This window comes from Erythranthe guttata, chromosome 8, assembly GCF_056151865.1.
Source record: "Erythranthe guttata isolate IM_541 chromosome 8, IM_541, whole genome shotgun sequence".
Lineage (NCBI taxonomy): Eukaryota > Viridiplantae > Streptophyta > Magnoliopsida > Lamiales > Phrymaceae > Erythranthe > Erythranthe guttata.
Window position 1 is genome coordinate 1059291 of NC_142540.1, and position 19863 is coordinate 1079153.

At 34.3% G+C, this 19863-nt stretch overlaps 4 protein-coding genes across 7 annotated transcripts; 1 reads left to right on the forward strand and 3 right to left on the reverse strand.

The window, feature by feature from the left end:
• Positions 1–81: 81 nt before the first annotated feature.
• LOC105961674 (serine/threonine-protein kinase PBL34) lies at positions 82–3788 on the reverse strand. 3 transcript variants are annotated; one of them, XM_012985915.2, is made up of 7 exons: positions 3109–3788; positions 2823–3045; positions 1588–1925; positions 1347–1482; positions 1076–1212; positions 855–978; positions 82–777 (listed from the first exon to the last, which is right to left on the reverse strand). In XM_012985915.2, the coding sequence occupies exons 2-7, from the start codon at positions 3025–3027 to the stop codon at positions 269–271; spliced, it is 1449 nt and encodes a 482-aa protein (XP_012841369.1). In that variant the 5' UTR covers positions 3028–3045; positions 3109–3788; the 3' UTR covers positions 82–268. The 3 variants fall into 3 exon arrangements, with proteins under 3 accessions (XP_012841369.1, XP_012841371.1, XP_012841368.1); XM_012985917.2 differs by having other exon boundaries at positions 3326–3451; XM_012985914.2 differs by having other exon boundaries at positions 2823–3788.
• Positions 3789–5928: 2140 nt separating this feature from the next.
• Positions 5929–7525, reverse strand: LOC105961676 (homeobox-leucine zipper protein HAT7). Its single transcript, XM_012985920.2, has 3 exons — positions 7152–7525; positions 6650–7044; positions 5929–6554 (listed from the first exon to the last, which is right to left on the reverse strand). Exons 1-3 carry the CDS (start codon positions 7243–7245, stop codon positions 6177–6179), a joined length of 867 nt encoding a protein of 288 aa, XP_012841374.2. The 5' UTR covers positions 7246–7525; the 3' UTR covers positions 5929–6176.
• A 6019-nt stretch (positions 7526–13544) lies between these two features.
• Positions 13545–16009, forward strand: LOC105961673 (Glutaredoxin family protein). The gene has a single exon (XM_012985913.2). The coding sequence runs from the start codon at positions 14440–14442 to the stop codon at positions 15748–15750; it is 1311 nt and encodes a 436-aa protein (XP_012841367.2). The 5' UTR covers positions 13545–14439; the 3' UTR covers positions 15751–16009.
• A 1408-nt stretch (positions 16010–17417) lies between these two features.
• LOC105961643 (binding partner of ACD11 1) lies at positions 17418–19195 on the reverse strand. Of its 2 annotated transcripts, none has more exons than XM_088821495.1 (5): positions 19067–19195; positions 18668–18801; positions 18494–18569; positions 18074–18190; positions 17418–17998 (listed from the first exon to the last, which is right to left on the reverse strand). In XM_088821495.1, exons 2-5 carry the CDS (start codon positions 18778–18780, stop codon positions 17570–17572), a joined length of 735 nt encoding a protein of 244 aa, XP_088677621.1. In that variant the 5' UTR covers positions 18781–18801; positions 19067–19195; the 3' UTR covers positions 17418–17569. The 2 variants fall into 2 exon arrangements, with proteins under 2 accessions (XP_088677621.1, XP_012841333.1); XM_012985879.2 differs by having other exon boundaries at positions 19054–19153.
• Positions 19196–19863: the final 668 nt, after the last annotated feature.

The window sequence follows — 19863 nt, forward strand, 5'->3', positions numbered from 1 at the left end:
TCCATTATTAACAAAAGCAAAACTTCAGTTTGCCAACTAAGACATGTACATATAAACCAAGCTAAATGAAAGACAGAACAATTTCAGACAGCAAACTAATCCTCTTCTCAAGTCAGCATTCATATTCAAAACAGAGCCCATAAAATCTCAGCTCTTCAAAAGTCGCCGCAATCTCAGCTAAAACTCATCTCAAATTCAAATATTCATCTCTACATAATAATAATAACAGCATTAAAGAAAAGCACGTTCCTTAGTATAGCACCAAATCTCACGATTTCTTAGCAACCGGCGATTGAAACGGTGGAACATTATTACTATTATTATGGTACGGGGATCCGTAGTAACGGTTAGGCATGGACGGGCTCCTAGCTGGTGGCTGCAGCCTATTCCCCATTCTAGCATTCAGGCTCGAGCCGCCAGCTCGAGCCGCACTCATAGCCTGGAAATATGAAGACGAGCTAGCCATGTCCGTGAGACCAGGCAGCGGCTCGAGTGCCTCCACAACTTCACTCATCGCAGGCCTAATCTTTGCTTCGCGGCTTAGGCACCGAGCCGCCAGCTGGACGGCTTGCTGGGCCCCTTTAATCGAGAAACGCCCCTCTAGACGAGGGTCTATTAGCTTGTAGAACCTTCTTCTCTCTCCTAGGTAAGGCCTTGCCCATTCCACCAAGTTGTGTTCTCCGTTTGGCCTGCTTTTGTCCATTGATCTTCTTCCCGTTAAAAGTTCGAGTAGAACCACTCCGAAACTGTACACGTCACTCTTAGCTGTCAAATGCCCTACATTGAGAGCAATAAGACGATGAATGAGAAATCAGAAGGGTAAAATAGGAATTTTCTTTGGGGGGTGGGGGTACCTGTCATAACATATTCGGGTGCAGCATAGCCGTAAGTGCCCATGACACGAGTTGATACGTGTGTCTTGTCACCCTCAGGGGCATCTTTGGCAAGCCCAAAATCGGAAAGCTTTGCGTTGTAATCCTGGAACAATATCCGGCAATAAATGACGGCTTTTTTTTAGAATAAAGACGGTTTGTAATAAGACGGTAAATACAGGATTTGCATGCAGTGTACGTACCACATCTAGAAGGATGTTGGAAGTTTTAAAATCTCGATAAATAACTGGTCTTTCAGCTTCTTCGTGAAGATAAGCAAGTCCCTGTGCTGCATCCACTGCAATTTTCATTCTTATAGACCAAGGTAAAGGCAGCGATCCTGTAGCACGTAGAAAATGAAACATATATTGAATATTAATTCAGAAAAAAAAGGATAAAAGGAAACATATATTGAATATTCAACTAACTCGATAATGAAACTATACTACATTAGAAAGGCATAAGAATACATACTCTTAAACAAGTGATTCTCCAAGCTTCCCCGAGGCATGAATTCATAGACCAAAAGCCTTTGGTCATCCTCTATGCAATAGCCGATCAACTTAACCAAATGCGGGTGTATAAGCTCACCTAGATAACTCACTTCAGCCTGCAATATAACAATAAAAGTAAAGCACAAAAAAACAATCTTTTTAATTCCTTGAATTCAAGAACGAAAAAACGGCTAAAAAAAAGAGTGTAAGAGTTATCGTACAAGCCACTCTCTGTGGCCTTGAAGTCCATCATGGTTGAGAGTTTTGACAGCAACGGTGAGCCCTGTGCCAGGTTTGACCGGCGTGATTCCGTTTTCATTGACCCAACCCTTGAAAACACAGCCGAACCCACCCTCTCCAAGAAGACTATCGGGCCTAAAATTTCTTGTGGCAAGTTTCAACTCATTGTACGAGAATTTTCGAAGCTGAGAAGCTATTTTCAGTTCTTCTTCTATTTTGGGAGTCGATGGAACACTTTCTGCATTGCTGGTTGTTGAAGATGAGATAACTGGAGCAACTGGTTGGTCTCTACTTGTCTCGTTTGTCGATTTACTTTCAGCTGATACACCAAAAAAAAAAAAAAAAAGTAATTCAGTTATGAACATGGCAATAGGTGCCAAAGGTAAAACGGAAAGTAAATCAAGAATAAAGTTTTACATTCAAGAGTGTGCAGCACAAGTTAAAAAGTTAAAATCTTAAAACCGCATATGAAAAGATAATTTAGTTCTTGATGTCAACTTTCGATGTCTAAAAGATTGAATTAAAAGCAGAATCCTAGATAATCTATGCAAATTTCCGTCCAACGACAACATATAAAGTCAAATTTGGCCAAATGAGAGATCTCGATAATAATAAAACCGGTGCTCCCTATCAATGTTTTTTACCAAATGAGAATTCTCTATGATAATAGTTATGTTCTTGCAACATTAGAGATACGACATATATCGAAAAGAGAACGGACACGTGTAACTTGCATTTAATTTGTGTTTACCGAGTTAATATCTTTAACCAATGTCCGAATAAGGACTAATGATCACCTCAACGGACAAATGTAAGCTTACCATATAATATAATATTTAACGACAACATCCATGATCAGATAGACACCAAATTTGCATGCTAAAATGTACGAAAAGAGCAACTCCGTTGACGGAAAGAATCCATCAGATATTCAAAGCAAATGTATCTATCAATTAACAAAACCAAGCAACAAGATCTAATGCAAAATTCCAGCATCACCTAGCCAATTAAACAGGTAACGGTTAACATTTAACGACACATGCACAAATGGCAAAAATCACATTCGAAGTTTCCAGCACATTGCCCAACCCAAAAAATTAATCGAAACCAGTGTGGAATGGTATGATCAATTAATTGAACATCATCAATTTCAATTAACATCCATAAACAGAACAACATTGCAAAAAAAAAAAAAAAAGATGTCGTTTAATATTACCATATTGCGAGCTAGAACCACTAACAGAGCTCTCGACTTTGGAGCCGGTAGACAAGCAGCTCCCGAAAAATCGGAATTTAATCCAACATCTATTCTCCCCAGCAACATCTTCATCATCTTCATTAAGTATTTTTCTCCTGACCTTTGATTTCGAATTTCCCAAATCCACAACACCCCCATTGATTGCCTCAGGACCTACCCCCATTTTCTCCAAACCCTAGAACTAAAATACCATAAATAAATAAATAAATAAAAAAGAGAAACACCCAATTGATCAAAACCCAACCTTGTTCACTTAACCCTTATCCAAAGATTCTTTTCTTGAAATTTTCTGTTTTTTTTTTAATTTATTAATAGGTTAAGAAGGGGGTGCTTCCTAATCCAAAGATACCAAACTAACCAGATAAGACAAAGGATTAAAAAAATAAAATCAAAGAAATTTGCTTTTCAACAAAATTTTCGCTAATAATTAAAGAACTAAGAGGAGGGGGGGTACAGTACACCTTTAATGGAGGACGAAAAAAGAAAATTCAAGAAATCAAAAGCAAAATACTCGAGCCCAGATGACAAAAGAATTGAGTGGTGGTTTAAAAATGCAATCTTGGGAGCATTTAAATTAACAATTGGCAAGATTTGAACATGCAGAACAACGAACCACCACAATCTAAAAAGATCACACGCAAAAAGGAACAAACTCTGAAATGTGCATTTCGGTAAATAACAGAGGTTTTACACACAGTCTCTGTTTTTTCTTTTCCTTCACAAATTCAAATCCCCATTGTTTTAAGACACGAGAACATGATTTTTATTTCAAAAAAAGAGACACTTTGGGACACGAGTTGTTCTCGAGGCAGAACAAAAGAACAAAAGTTAACTTAGTGTGCAGTGTGAGTGTGTGTGTGTGTGTGTGTGTGTGTGTCTGAAGAGAGAGAGAGAAAGAGGAGAGAGAAACGTGCGTTTTTGCGTGAAAAGATGTGAGAAGATGGACGTGGATTATAGAGGGTTAGGGGGGGAAATTAGAACGGTATTGACGGTGACGGAAGAAATATGAAAGGCAAGTACTATTAATCAATAAGTGGAAAAGGTGGGGTCCACTTGGGATAAGGAATGAATTTGATTGGTCTGTGAGTTTTGTTAGGTGACAGGTGGAGTGAAAGTAGAGAATTATCCTTTCCCTTTTATGGGATTTCCTGCTATTGGACAAGCAATTTTTTCCTTTTCTGAGTATTGGTCATGGAGACTTTAATTTTTGAGTGGGATTTATTAAATATTGCATTTTCTTTTTATTTCTTTTGATTTTGCTTTTATTTTTAACTAATTAATTGTTTCTTTACTTGACTTGGATTCATCAAATTTGGACCTTAATTTCCACACATATCTCATACTTTATAGTTTGTTCACACACTGCTAGATTTTTAAGAAACACTTAATTTCGAGATTTAAAAAATACGTATATAATTATTGTATATATTTATTTATTAAAATAGAAATTCTTGAAAATGGAAGAGATAGTGGTAATTGTGTAACAGATTTTTTTAATTAATAGCAAAAACATTTACATATGTGGAAGATTAATATGATTAATGGGCCTCTCTCCCTCAAGCAATAAAAATAAGAATGGGCTTTATATATTTCTATTAATTTTGTCGACATTCTTCGGCATGAATAAGCCCAACTCTTTATAAGTTTCTTTTCACCATAAAATTAATTTGCCACTTCTTTTTATTATTAATATATTCGTAAAAGGAAAATAAAAAATCAAAGTGAAAACTCTCATATATTTCAGTGACATGTAATATATGAGGGTTTATCACCCGGAACAACTCAGTTTTGTCACCATATTCGATATCTCTCGGTCGGGGGTTTATCACAGTCGCTCGCCAAAGAACAGAGAATATATTGAAACTAAGAAGAGATTCAGATTGCGTGTGTACGTACATTCTCTCTCTCTCTCTTTCACACACACACACATATAACGATTTACTATATAGATGTGAAAGAGAAGTTTGTTTCTAAAGTAGAAAGCAAAAAAGGTAAGGTACACTCATCGGTCATGGTCAAACGGGTGTGTCGTTGTAAAATGGGAATGAGCATTCATTGAATGCGGTGATACGATCAGAAGAGAAAGAGAAAGAGAAGAAATATTAGAAATTAGGATCTCGGAGAGAGCCGACGGAGGCTAAATACCTCGACTGAGTGATGAGAGATCGAGAACCGACGATCAAGATCTTTTCAAAAAGGTGTAGAGAGTATTCAAGGTTTGACTGATTACTTGAGCTCTTATACCCCTGGGCTTTGTGCAATGAACCACCTCATAAGAGAGTGGTTTAATGGGATGGAGACAATAATCCATTGGGCCCAAAGTCCAACATGAATATTTAATTTCACCCCATATATATATATATAAAGGAAATCACAAGTTTCAGTGCATAAATTTCGATTGTTATTTGACTCATGTTTTTGTCATGTATTAAAATTTCTAGGGTAAAATTGTAATAGTATAGTTCACATGAGTGAATGTGGAACACAGTCTGCTATGTAATAATAATGTATATTAATCTTATATTTGTTGGGAAAAAAGAAAAAAAAAAAAAAAAGAGAGGAATGAATGAATGAATGAATGATAGTAATAGAAGGAAGATAGAGAGAGAGAGAACCCATTCCCGAAGCAACACTTTCTGATTCTGTTTTCTTTCCTTTCCCATCTCCTTGGCTTCTTCTCTCTTGGTTTTTGTGCCGAGGATTCCCCTTTTTTTTTTTCTTTTTTTTTCTTTTTTTCTTATTAGTATTTGTTTGTCCAGCCAAACATTAATATTCATCCTTAACGAATATATCCATCCACATCTTTCTAGGAACCTTCTTCTAACACAGTTTTTTTCTTTTTTTTTTTTTATTATTAATTCAAATTATAATATGTTAATTCATTAATTAAATAATGAATTCCATAGAAATGGACAATTGAAGAAAAAGAGAATCTTGTTTCTCTCTATGCACATTGGAGTACATTATTATTATTATTATTATTATTATTATTATTATTATTATTATTATTATTATTATGGGGCCATATGCCAGAGTAACACTCCCACTCTCCCACATTTTCATATTTGCATGTAACATGGATCCTTCTTCATTATTCATTAATAATAATAAAATATTATTCATCATTTTTTTTATTTATTTCCAACAATTATTTAAAAAAATTAAACACAGTGTGGGAATTTTATATCTATATAAAATGTCTTACTCCCAAAAAAAAATATAAAAAAAAGCGAAAAATAATAATAATATAATAATAATAAGAGAAATTCGTAAAATTTTACTTTTAACCACCGCCGCCGTATTTGGTTTGGATCAATGGAAATTCTGCTGTTCGGCCGGCCACGGCCAAAACTCCTGAGTTTCTTCAATGCCGCCGAACATCGTGCCGAAGCACTCGTTCGAAACTGGCGGCGGTTGGATGTGATCCGCCGCCGCCGCGGGCCTTGATGAGCTCATGTGGAGAAGCTGTGTGAAATTAGGGCTAATTGCCGGCGGGTAAACGGCGCCGTTTTTGTTGTTGTTCTGATGATGATTAGGGAAGAACAAAGTAGTGTCTGTGGTGGAAGATGTTTTGTTAAGGTTGACTTGGGAGCTATTCTCACTCCCATTGCTCCAATTCGAACCCTCGTTGTCTTTGTTCAGGTTTATTATCCCCACCGTTGACTCTCTCGCTGCTTTCAGACACACTAACTGCAGCCGGCCAACATTTATTACTTTTATATTAATATTCTTAATCATAATCAATTAATAATTAATGAATAATTAATGAATTAATTAAACTAAACCTGTGTTTGAAGCTTCTTGTTGTGAGACTTGAGAGAATCATTATCAGACTTAAGTGCATCAAACTGGCGTTTCAAGACATCGTAATCCTTCTCTAATTGCTTGGTTTTCCAACGGGCCCTTCTGTTCTGAAACCATATAGCAACTTGTCTGGGCTGAAGGCCCAAAGCCCGAGCCAGCTGTACTTTTCTTTCGGGCTCTAATTTGTTACCCAATTCGAAGCTCTTCTCGAGTGCCTTCACCTGCTCCATGTTCAATCTCCTCTTCTTCTCGCCCAGCATCATCATCTGCGAACCATCGTCTGACACGTCATCATCCTGCTGGTATTCTTCGCCCCGATCCATACCCCCACCCGTTAACGACGACATCGATCTCCTCATCAGGTACTCCGTCACACCTTCCAAATAATTAAACACACAAAACCCTAACTAACTGTACAACGACTGTTTTAACTACTTAAACAATTGTAATATATATACATACATATATATATATATTGTTTACCTTGGAAATCTTGAGGAGCGCAATTAGGTGATGATGTCGGAAAATGGGTGTGGTCGTCGTGGTTACGGAACATGGATTCTGGGATGAAGGCCATTGTTGTTATTGATTGATTAACACTAATTAAACCGAGGTTTGTTTATGAAGGGTTCTAATTATATATTATTATATATATCATTCACGCAGTAATATGTGTGTGAGTGTGTGTGATTTTGTTGATGGTGAAAATGGAGAGGCTATGGAGGGGAGAGATTTTGGAGGAGTGGGAACATGGGGTGGCAAGACTGGTGGACAGCGATAATCTATAATCTCTCTGCACAGACAGACATACAGAGAGAGAGAGAGAGAAGTGTTATTTATTGTTCATGAAAGAATCTAGATAAAAAAAAATTACCTGCTGCAAATGTGAAAATTTTGCTGCTTCTTTTTTTTTTCTATTTAATTTTATTTTTTGTGTGAGTATATATTTATTTTAGGGTATATTACAACTACCATGGGTATGATAAAATTACGAAAATTCCCTCTTTTTTGGATACAACTATAATTTTTTTTATATGTCCACTCTTGCGGTTGTAAATTTAGTGGAATCTTCTTGATTATATGGAGTATTATATCACTTTTTACGCGTTTTATCCCATTCGAGCTCCACATTTTGAAGCATGATGATCATCATAACATGTATTTTTTGGCTTGTATATATCAGATTGTGGTGCATCAAAAACTGTATTTATACACAAACTAGAGCACATTTCACGGAATCTAGATGATTATGTTGAATATGACACCATAAGGTTTGAGGTGTAAGAAGATTGATTGTTGAGGGTAGATGTAATAATCCAAACGAGAGGGGGTTTTTCGTAATTCGACCATACTTCATGAGTGGTTGTAATTTACCCTTTATATTTTTATTTATTTATTTAGAATATTTGATATTATGGGAAATAAAATTGATGATTGGTGGAGTTTGTATGGGTGGAAACGGACAGAAAAAACTAGCAAGGATATTAATCCAAAAAAGAACTCATCTCGTTATCAAAGCACCTTTCAACATCATTCGTAGACTTGAATATTTTTTTTTTTATTATTATTTTTATGGCAAATTATTGCTCATTTAATTTTTATTTTATTGTTCTTGAACGTGAATTCATTAATTAAATAAATACAAAGGAATGTCTACAATTGACACCTAAATTTATTCGGTACTACTAGTAATTTTTAATTAATCTTTTGTTCTTGGGTATTCAAGTATATATATATATATATTGTTTGTTTTTCTTCTTTCTTTGTGTTGTAAGTCGTCTTTAAAATGTAATTTTATTAACAATAAGGATACACTCTTTTTTTGTTGCGATAGAAGTCCCTCTTGATCTTGCATTTTGCAAAAATACCCCGCAATTTTATAGGTGTTAACTTTTAGGTTCATGCGAATAGTGTGGACGCGTCTCTGAACATTTCAAGCGTATCTCGAAATTGTTTATAGTTGATGAGAAATTAATATGCACTAAGTGAAAACGTCACTATTGAAAAATGAAGAGGTAAAATTTAAACGTTCGTTTGACTAAAAAAGTTTCGTTTTCAGACACCTACTCAACCGAATAGGTTAATACATTTCCAACTCTTCATTTTACATAGGATTGTGTCGAATTTACGACATTTAAATATTTTTGGACAAAAATGATTTTCTCTTTTGTATTGCTTTCGGTTTTCAAGAGTTCAAAATACATTTAAGTGTTCGTTGTTTACAAACTTTATAGTGCTAACTTGTTAAAATCAGTTCGTTATTACGCACCAAAACAAACAAAAAAAATCCACACATAAGTATCATATTTCAAGAATTGTAGGACCTAACCATCTTAATTAACAAATTCTTAATGATGAGATTGAGAATGATCTCAATCGGAAAATAGTGCAATTTCCTTTTTTTTTTTTCTTTTTTCCAAACAACACAAATTGAGGATAATTAGATATTGCACCTGATTATTTTAAACTGAGTCGATTTTAACACATAATCACACACGCACGCGATGTAGATATGTGTTTAGTGGACAATTATGTAGTTAAATCACATTTGAAATCCACCCGATATAAATAATCAGAATCGAATCGAGTTTTTCAGTTCCAGAATAAAATATGTATATATAGCTGCTATGTTTCCCAAAAATGGTGCCTCTTATATTTCGTCATTTTAAAGCAAAACGTTAAAGAAAAAAAAAGATAGGAAAAAGAGTTAGGCAAAAGATTGAGAAATGAAATGGCACCACATTCCAAAATAAAACGAACCTATGAAAATCGGGTGACACCTAAATCACTCATTCTTGGAAATTTAAATTGCACTCACTCAATAGTAACCACAAATGTCTCTCTCATTTCATTAATTAATAATATCTTGCAAACTGTGGTTTTCATTAGTTTGGTGTAATTAATTTTACTAATTAAATTCATTTCCAGAGAATGTCTTGATACCCCGCATCTTTTTTATTCTCTTCTTTCATTTTTTCTTAGGGTTGCAATGTAATTTTGCAATTCTTAATATAATGCATATTACTATGATATATGTATATACATCCATGTTTTAAAAACCGAACAGGACGTTGACCAGGAGAAGCTATTGGGTCAGGGTTTGATCGGGCGTAATCGGGGTTCGACCGGGTTTTGTTTTATAATGGTTTAATATTGTATTTGTGTGTAGGTGTGGGTGAGAAATGGGTGTAATACTATAGGGAAAAAGGGTTTTATTAGGCATAAAAAAAATAAAAAAAAAGAAAAATCACATGGGATACTTAGTTGGAATGTTTGATTGGAAATCCTTGGTGTCTCCATATTTTCCTCTTCCTCTGTATCTTCTCCTTCACATGCTTCCCTCTGCCCATGTGCCTTTTCCCCATTCAATATATATATATATATATATATATATATATATATATATATATATATATATATATATATATATATATATATATATATATATATATATATATATATATATATATATATATAATCTCGACATTTATTTATTTATTTAGTATTTATTTCAGCCACTAATCTTCTTTCTTGCACCTTCTCTGAAAGGTGAAGGTTAAACTTTTTTATATATATACTAGTGTGTGTATACATATAAAAATATTGACTTGTTGGAATATTTATTTTCTACAAGTACATATATACGCTACCCATCAAATAAATAAATAATACAGTTTTAAAAACTACAATCACAATGTTTCAAGCCGATCGTCACTAATTGATCTTTGTCCAACATTAGACTTTTGCAAACAATAATTTCGGTACCCGTGGAATAGGTTTATTTGATGCTACTGTTGGCCGAAAACTTACACGCAAGTGCACGTATCGTACAAGTAATAAAGTGGATTTTTAAGTCCAAGTATCGATCCCACAGAGAATATTTAATTATCTGATCGCTAAATTCTACCAATTGCTATCAAGCCCACCCTACACAGTCGAAAGATGATTAACAAACTAAATTAAACAAAAGCAATTAAAAAGACAAAAGCAAGAAACAAATTAAGCACGAAGATTTATCAGAGTAAACAAGCCTAGGATTTTATTCTTCCCCCCTATGTGATTATTATTCCCCCAATTCCTTCAATTATGCAAGCAATTAACCCGGATTATTAACCTGAGATGCTAAAATAATCATAACCCGCTTCCGCGTGTATTACGATTCTAATACTCTAGATTCAATTACTATATTCCTATGCAATTAATTCTAGAACACAGTATTAAGCACAAATCTCAATAATGGCTACCTAAGAGATTAACTATATTCCTATGTTAATACCACAAAGGCTCTTCTACCACAGTTCTAATTATTAACCCGATCTTCCGATTCATGCGATTAACAATAACATAAAAGCACATAAGTTGATCAAGTTCATGCACTTAATAAAACAAGTAGAAGAAATAATATGGAATTAAAACTTGCATAAAATCATAGAATTGGGTTCATAAATCCTACATATATAGGGTTCGAAATAAAATCCTAGAAAAAGAAAATTAGCTACTCATGATTAAAGGAAAAACACAAATAAAATAAGTCATAAACGATAAATCTATGTTTAGAGTCTTCGAATTCTTCGTCTTCGTTATTGCTTTGTTGCTCTCCAAATTGCGTAAAAAAATCCTCAATTGTGTGCTTGGCTTGTTCTTATATAGGGTGAAGAACTTGGGGAAGAAGGCAGCTTCCTTGTGCAATTAAAATTCTTTTACTGCGCAACTTCGGAGTCTCGGACGGGGGTCTCACAATTTGCACTAAAACTGGGACGGGGTCCGACCTTTAAATCTTCAAAATTTTGATATTTTCACTTTTGACCCATATTTTCGCCAAAATTGCAGTTTTGACCCCATACTTTTCCAATTCTTCAATTTGTACCTAAAATACAATAAATCAACTTTTTAAGCACCAATTATCGTTAAAACACACCAAAAGCCCAAATGAAAAGGTACGATAAAGTGTAAAAATATACACTTAACAGCTACATTCAATGAAATGCATCGGATGATTACTAATCGTGATATGTACATGATTACGCATACATCCATGTATATTTGTGCTTAACGTGACGTTATTTTACCATAACAATGGTTAAAAATCACCAGGTATAGTATCTCGTTGACCATCGTTCGAAATACATGTTTTCCGTTCAGTATACACAGCTAGTTTAAAACGTTTATTACTAACATATCCCTATATATGTTTTTATTAATTAAAAGATAAAAGATAAATTAATTCTACAACATTAAGTAAGGCCTAATTCAAATGGCCCATTAAGCCAAGTTTACTTTTAGATTAAGAGTTCGGTAATCTGTTTAAACCACAAAAAAGCCCTGTACTAATGTTTTAATGGGCCATTTTGGCCCAACTTAGTAGTGGATCCGATTTTTTTTTTCTTTTTTTTTTTTATTGTACTAATATCCTTTTTTTTTTTTTTTTAATTTGTCACACACATGATAACCATGAATGAAAGCGTTACGGTTGAGTTTATAGTTATGAACAATAAATCGACAAATTTAATTAATGTAACGTACTAAGCAATGTGTTAGGCAAAGGTAAAACCCCATACATAAGCAATCGACTCGCTAAGAAACATGACGTAATATTTTACCAGCCAACCAAATGTAATTGCCATTTTAAGTTATGAAATTCCAACTGTTTTAAATTCAACAATTAGATTTTTTATTTTTTTGGCATTAAACTGCTTTTAAAGGAATTTGTTGCAGCAACGCAGTCCTTCATCCTTCACCACCAAGAAAAATGGTTAATATGTAAAATTAATAATTGAAGTTATTATTTTGGTTAAAAAAAAACGGAATTTGAGAAAACTATTCTGGTAAAATATCTAAAAATGGATATTGAGTAAAAGGCGGAAGTTTAAAGTGAATGCGCCACGTGACAATCACGTGAAGATAAGTTGCAGAGATGATGAATAGCATATTCACCAATCCCAATGCGCCACGTCAGACGTGTTGTCCTTGCTGTCAAACTTTCTTCCCTGTCCGTACTACCCCCCTATCATTAGTCCACTCCACACATTTTTTACATGTATATATATTTCAATTTATTTGGATAGTTAATCATAAATTCGTAATCTATATCGAAAATTTATAAACTTGATATACATTACCAGAATTTAGATTTGACCTAATACTAAAGGGAAAAAAAAATTAAACCTCTGCGATAAAAAAAGAAATTATTTAATTTTTTGCCATTTTAAATTTCTTTTTTGTGGAAGACTGATTCAGGTCAACCATCGCAAACGGCGGCAGAATTTAGATTTGACCATCCCATTTAAAATTAAAAATTAAAAAAAAAGTATTTTCTCTTGCGTACTTCACGCGCCTTCGTATTAGTATGTGACAATAATTAAATAAATAAAATACCTATTGCGCTCCAAAAAGTTATAAACAAATAAACCAAATTGGACCCAACCCAACAATCAGTATCAACAATTATATTATTTCAATACCTAATTTTAATTGTTATTTTTCATCCACTTCCTATTTGTCTCAAAGTGGCAAACAATTATACCTCAAATTTAACCAAATTAATATCTTTTTCAAGTGCCTTTCTTCTACTTATGTTATTGCTTACAATTTTATCATTGTTTCCAACTTATTATTTAAAAATAAAATAAAATAAAAAATAAAATAGTTTAAAAACCCATCGTAAATAACAAGGTTGCCAAAATCGAAATAACGATGAGAAATTAAGCAACGCCTTGTTACAGTTATGAGGGGAAAAAGTAGTTATTCATTTTTTTGGGTTTTAGATTCATGAAAATATTGTCTAAAAATTAAATTAAATTAATGTAGAAATTAAAACACAAAAAGTTGGGTGATTGAAATTAAGAAATTGTGCGTGCGCACTAATACATACATTGTGCGGAGTTTGAGCAATTCAAGCAATAACTCCCGCATTCTCCGATTCCTTCCTTCCACTCCCTTTCTGCCACATCCACTCTTTTTTTATTATTATTATTATTTATTTATTTATTTTATTAATTATTCCAATTAAATTTATTATTTTACAGACACATCTAAAAGCAAAAACATTCCATACCATGTCCAAGTAATTTTTAAAAAAATTTAAAATATTTTTCAATTTGTTGTGCACCACTCACTATACATCTTGCTGGAAGTGTCTTTTGAATTTCATTCAATTCAATTCCCTTCTCTCTCTCTCTCTCTCTCTCTCTCTCTCTCTCTCTCCTCTATTTCATGTCTTTCTAGAGAGAGAAAACCAGGAGGAAAGAAGCAGACATCAGTTAAAAGGATCTTTTTTTTTTTTTTTCCTTTTCTTCCTTCCTTCTCCAGTTTCTCCGATTCAAACTTTCTTACACATCGATCTTTTTTTGCATGACCCGATTGTCGATTTCTTCTATATTCATCGTCAACCTCGTCACTCATGCATTAAATTCGTTCTGCTTTTTTTTTCATTTTGTCAGAAAGATTTGATTTTTATTAAAAAAGGCATCCCCAATTTCATTCTGGTAGTATTTAATTTCTTGAAATGCAAGCGCACAAAATCCCAGTACTTCCCTCGATCGCTCCAATTTTATTTTAAGATTATCTTTTTGTTCGTCTAGAATCTTGTAATTCTCTAACAAATCCATCACGCAGCCAGCTCATTCATAAAAGAATGTCCTTTTACACCCTTTCCCAAATCAATTTAAATAAACAATTTTAGATTTTGTTTTTAAATCCTGTTTAATTCATCAATCTCTGTTTATTTATTAGGGTTTTTTTTTTAATCCCCCTTTTGCTTGTTTCTGCAATAATGGGTTGTGCGTCGTCGAAAGAGAAGGTATGCCGGAATTGCCAGGCACCTTATTCTCCGGTGAGGCGGAGCTATTCAATGCACGTGCACCACCCGCCCCAAAAAACAGGGGACACCTATCACGTGGTGGCGCTCACTTCATCCACATTGGGTTCTTTAAAGCTCGATCCATCATCGATTCAAATCCATCAAATTCCCGAAAACAAAGACGACGGCGAAGATTCCCCGCCGAATCAGGATCAAATCGTCGTAGATGATAATAAAACCGATGCGAAAAAGTCGGCTAGAGAGGAATTTGCAATGGGCATGATCGAGGCCAAGACTTGGTCAAACATGATCAACGAGAAAATCCCGAAAATAATCCCGAAAACGCCCATCCGAACGCCGCCCGGTGAGCCGGAAATGATCAACGCTTGGGAAATGATGGAGGGTTTAGAAGACATTAGCCCTCTTAGGCCGCCAGCTCATCATTTTCGTAGCTTCTCGTTTCATGTGCCGAACCGCTCGAGTCTAGCCTCCATCGATATCGAAGATCAACCAACTCCAAGAGTGAAAGAGAAAACCGGAGACGAATTATTTCCAAATAAGCCCTTGTGGTTGGATTTAGCAGAAACCGATTCGAATTCGAATTCGAACACGAACTCCAACGACACTTCAATAGTCTCCGAATTCGATCCGGAAGTGATCGCCTCGTTCCGAAGAGCACTAGAGGATCTCCCACCAGCCAATCCGTTCCACCTCAAATCAACGGACAAGATCGCGCCACGCGGCACGGAGAAGTTGATCGTGTACTTCACGAGTCTTAGGGGAGTGAGGAAGACGTACGAGGATTGTTGCCACGTTCGAGTAATCTTGAAAGGGTTGGGCGTTAAGGTAGACGAGAGGGACGTGTCTATGCACTCGGGGTTCAAGGACGAATTGAAGGAGCTATTGGGAGAAGGGTTCGGCAAGAAAGGGTTGCCTAGGGTTTTTCTCGGCAAGCAATGCGTCGGAGGCGCCGACGAGATTCGAAAGTTGAACGAGGATGGGAAGTTGGAGAAGTTGGTGGAGAGGTGTGAGGTGGTGGACGATGGCGGCGGAGGTGGCATTGGCGGCGGAGGTGGAATTGGCGGCGTTGTTTGTGAGGCGTGTGGCGATATTAGGTTTATACCATGCGAGACGTGTTCGGGGAGTTGTAAGATATATAACGAGGGAGATTACGATGAAGACGAAGAAGAAGTTGATTATAGTGAGCATGATGAATATGGTTTTCAGAGATGCCCTGATTGCAATGAAAATGGACTTGTTAGATGTCCAATTTGTTGTGATTGAGTTTTAATTAATTGTGTGACATAATATATTTTTCAATTTTTCAATTTTTGATTTTTAAATTTTTGGGTGTGAGTTGGTTGTGGTGTACAGTGAGAAGTTTTGATAGTTTGATTAAAGAGATATTTGGGAAGAAAGTGAAGAAGTTTGTTCACTTTGGTGTTTGTTGTTGAAGCTGAAGACTACATGTAATATAATGTGATGTAATGTAATGTAATGTAATAGTTCACCTTCATACATACACATACATGTTTTGTTTTAAGGATAAGCTGTTTGGTCATGATTCTTATTTGTTGGTCTGCATTTTTTCTGTTTTTTTAATTTATTTTAGAATAAGGTATGATTGAGTGAAGATGGCTAGTGTTTGTTAATGAATATATTTTTAAAGTATAGTAATTAATAGGTTTAGAACGTGGTTGTTTCATTGTGATTAGCATAAGATATTACACCAGAAACAAAAGGTTGTCTGAAAAAATAAGGTGGAAAGTACGAAAAAGTCTGGTTGTTGAAAATGAAAGAATCTAAAAATATTTGTGTATTGTAAACTTTTTATAGTCCTATCTACAGATGTAGGCCGGCTTTTATTTTTTATTTATTTTTTTAATTATTTTTTTCTCCCCAAAAGTTTATTTTGTGTGTGTGTGTGTGTGTGTGTGTGTGTGTGTGTGTGTGTAATGATGTTGAAGAAACAAGAAGGATGATGCAGATTAGGTGAGATTTTCCTGGTCAGAGGAGTAATTTGTGTGTGAATAGAATAATTCATAATTAGGTTTTTGCAGTCAATATTTTATTATAGTAAAACTAGAGCATATTGACCACATTGTACTATAATCCAAGAATTATAATATTTTCAATGAGACCAAACTCGAAAACTATGGTATTGAAATGCCGGAAAATTAGGATGATACACAATATATCGGGCGATTATTAACCGTTGATTATAGCGTATCAATAGGGCGCACTGAAGTTGAATGCAACAAAAAAAAATGTGATGCTAAAAATAGAATTAAATTTAGAAGTAGAGCCATAAATATAACCACAAAGCACTTAACATCACAGCTGATAAATCGGCAGTTAACTGAATTGATTGATCATCTTTATATTATGCAACAACTCCACCATATTACACTTTACCAACTTTGATTTTTTCCAATTCATTTCAGTTATTCATAATTTATGCATTTTTAAATATAAAATATATTTATAAATTATATACGTTTATTATCAGTTATAAGTTATAACCAAGACCTGATATTGACCTTTGTCCAAGAATGTGATAAATTATTTACATGTCTTGTGTGTTATATGCATATATATATTTGTTATTTATTTTAATAATTATTTATAAATTTTTTTAAAAGAAATACATGCCCATGTATTATACTGCATATGAATAATTGAATACTGTAGAAAATGGGTTACAGTTTGATATATTAATTAAATGTTATTATATAGAAAATAAAAAATGGTTTTAATTTATTGCAACTTTACGTTTGATGTATAAGTTTTCATTTTTTTTTTTTAATAAATATCTAATTTCAGAAAAAGATATGCGTCATAAATCATAATGATAATAAATCAAAACCATGTGGGGTGTTTAATTAGGGAAAATCACAAGAAGATATATAAATAAATAAATAAATAAATAAATAAGTCAGATTTCATGTGGCTTTTATTTTTGAAGCATGCTTGCTAAATTATTTTCCACAACTTGGCAGCATTAAAACTGTTCGTTGAAACAGTGTCTACATATTAATTAATACAACAATTAAATAAAATAAAAATCTCGAAAAAAAAAATAAAAAATCTATATTTAAAAATATTATTTTTGGGCACCTCTGTTTCCCAATTCAGCAGCAGCCTTAGCTGCATGATCTAAAACATCCGATACCCAAAGTGCCCCTTTGGCGAAATAACTGCTGCTAACTACCGCGCCGGCAGCGCGCGCAGCCGTTTTGCCCGTGAAAGAAGCCACCGCTTTAGTTGTCTCGTATACATTGTACTTTTGGTCCACATATCTTACTGTCTCGATTCCCGAGTGGAGTTTATCGGTCAGTCCGATTCTTTTGCTGAGCTCGGCGACCTTGGCTGCTGTGGTGGACGAAACTTGATGCGATTGGTCGAAAGCTCTTGCTTTATACAGCGCCTCTTTGCTCAATACGTAGCCCTTCGAGATCATGGTTTGCACTACTCCTTGCACCACTGTTACAGCTTCTCGAGGAGTCGACACAAAGTTGTCCGAGCGTGTGGACTGTATATAACAAATTACTAAAATACCCTTGCAAAAAGTTTGAATGTTATGAAAGAATGTCGTATCGTATCGTACCGTTGAGTTATTAGTTGTGACATATGCCTCTTCGAAGTCGTAGAGATATGGAGATGGATCGATATTATGCGTTCCGCAACTGGTTATTGTTACTGGCTGATTAGCAATTTCGGATCCCTGAATTTGAAATTAAGGAAACGAAAGACGTGTGATCATTGTGAAGCAATAGGATTCTACAAAATGTGAATTTGGATTGAACAATTTCGATTTGGAGGGAGGATTTTCGGAGGGAATCGAGGGAGTAAGGATTTTAATTCTAATCCTATAATATCATCAACGATTTCAAGACCTCAATTCTTGCTAATATTTTTGACATGATTGCATAATAAAATAGTTTTTTTTTATTTTTCGTTTCTTCGAAAATGTAGGGAATAATACATGTTATTTTGGGGTAAGGATGACTAATGAAGCATCACTTACACTAAGGAAGAGCGCAATTTTCACCGAATAAGCTTCGTCGAATTCAACGTACGCGATCGAAATGTCGGCACTCATTCTGGCATCAAAATTCAAAATCGTCAAGTTAAGTTAACACGAAAACAATAATAATAATAATAATAATAATGTCGAAGCAAAGGCAGTACAATACAAAACCTGTTGATTTCGAGGTGTTTGATATTGCCACAATTAAGGAAGAAGTGGTAAACATCTTCCCAAAGCACTTGTGCAGAAAGCCCAATCACTTCTACCATATATCTACCCTCCATTTTTTCTTCACACTATTCAATCTAATAAATAAAACAACAAATCTAATTAACTTATTATAATACACCAACATTAATTAATTAAACCACAAAACAAAATAAAAACAAAATTTCTCCATACAATTTTCTCAGATTAATTCTAACTTAACAAAACAGAGCACACAGAACAACAACTTAAGATTTTAGATGATGCAGTCATTCAAAAGCCAGGCCCAAAACAGGTAATTATATCAAGAATACAGGGGTAAAACAGTCCAAGATAAAGAGGAGAATTACGCTTGCAGCAAACCTTGAGCAACGGCTTCAGATTATTTAGTGTGTGCAGTAGTACTACTTTGGTGTGTGTACTGCGTGTTGATAACAGTCAGACCAACTTGTTGTGCACAAATATCAAGTCGGTCACAAAATGATTTCCAATGACCAATCAAATCTTGCCAACTCATCATATATATATATATATATATATATATAAATATATTTTCATCAACTGGTCTTTGATTATGGATTGGTCTATGTCGGCCGCTGCAATTTGATTGGTCCAAATATTCGGCCCAAAATATTATAATTTAAATTGCTTTCAGGGTTCTTTAGTGGGCTCACAATTCCAGCCCACATAATTATTAAATATTACATAAATAAATTAAATATTCACTCAACATATTCCTTAACAAATTAAATTTGAAAATTTTATATTTAAGTACAGATAATAGGGGTAGTTTTCATTAGGCGGAGTCAGGATTTTAAATCCAGGGGCACCGAATGCATTAAAAAAACATGACAAGGGGGGCGTTAATACTAGTGTACACATTTTTTTAAAATTACTTGTATATAAAATAAATGAGATTTGAGAAATGTTAGGGAAGCCACGAAGCATTCATATTTACACAGGAACGAATTAAGGGAAGACAGTCAATAATTCAACATTTAAAGAGAGTAGATGGTGTGAAAATAATTTGGCCTAATTTTTTTGCTAATTAATTAACTAATTAAATGTCTAGTTAAATAATGGTGTATAGTTTAGGTACAAAAAGAGTTGATTATGGAGGTGATTGGTGAGAGTGATAAGCTATTCATTAATTAGAGCAA

What these genes read in the sequence shown, in the direction of transcription:
- LOC105961673 (XM_012985913.2), top strand. Translation starts at nt 14,440, where the DNA reads ATGGGTTGTGCGTCGTCGAAAGAGAAGGTATGCCGGAATTGCCAGGCA.
- LOC105961674 (XM_012985915.2), bottom strand. Translation starts at nt 3,027, where the DNA reads ATGGGGGTAGGTCCTGAGGCAATCAATGGGGGTGTTGTGGATTTGGGA. An exon ending in AAGGCCACAGAGAGTGGCTT is followed by an intron (nt 1,483 to 1,587) that starts GTACGATAACTC and finishes GTTATATTGCAG; the next exon opens with GCTGAAGTGAGTTATCTAGG. An exon ending in GGAGAATCACTTGTTTAAGA is followed by an intron (nt 1,213 to 1,346) that starts GTATGTATTCTT and finishes TACGTGCTACAG; the next exon opens with GATCGCTGCCTTTACCTTGG.
- LOC105961643 (XM_088821495.1), bottom strand. Translation starts at nt 18,780, where the DNA reads ATGGAGGGTAGATATATGGTAGAAGTGATTGGGCTTTCTGCACAAGTG. An exon ending in AAATTGCGCTCTTCCTTAGT is followed by an intron (nt 18,191 to 18,493) that starts GTAAGTGATGCT and finishes TTTCAAATTCAG; the next exon opens with GGATCCGAAATTGCTAATCA. An exon ending in TCACAACTAATAACTCAACG is followed by an intron (nt 17,999 to 18,073) that starts GTACGATACGAT and finishes TGTTATATACAG; the next exon opens with TCCACACGCTCGGACAACTT.
- LOC105961676 (XM_012985920.2), bottom strand. Translation starts at nt 7,245, where the DNA reads ATGGCCTTCATCCCAGAATCCATGTTCCGTAACCACGACGACCACACC. An exon ending in CGCTCCTCAAGATTTCCAAG is followed by an intron (nt 7,045 to 7,151) that starts GTAAACAATATA and finishes ATTATTTGGAAG; the next exon opens with GTGTGACGGAGTACCTGATG. An exon ending in ACAAGAAGCTTCAAACACAG is followed by an intron (nt 6,555 to 6,649) that starts GTTTAGTTTAAT and finishes GGCCGGCTGCAG; the next exon opens with TTAGTGTGTCTGAAAGCAGC.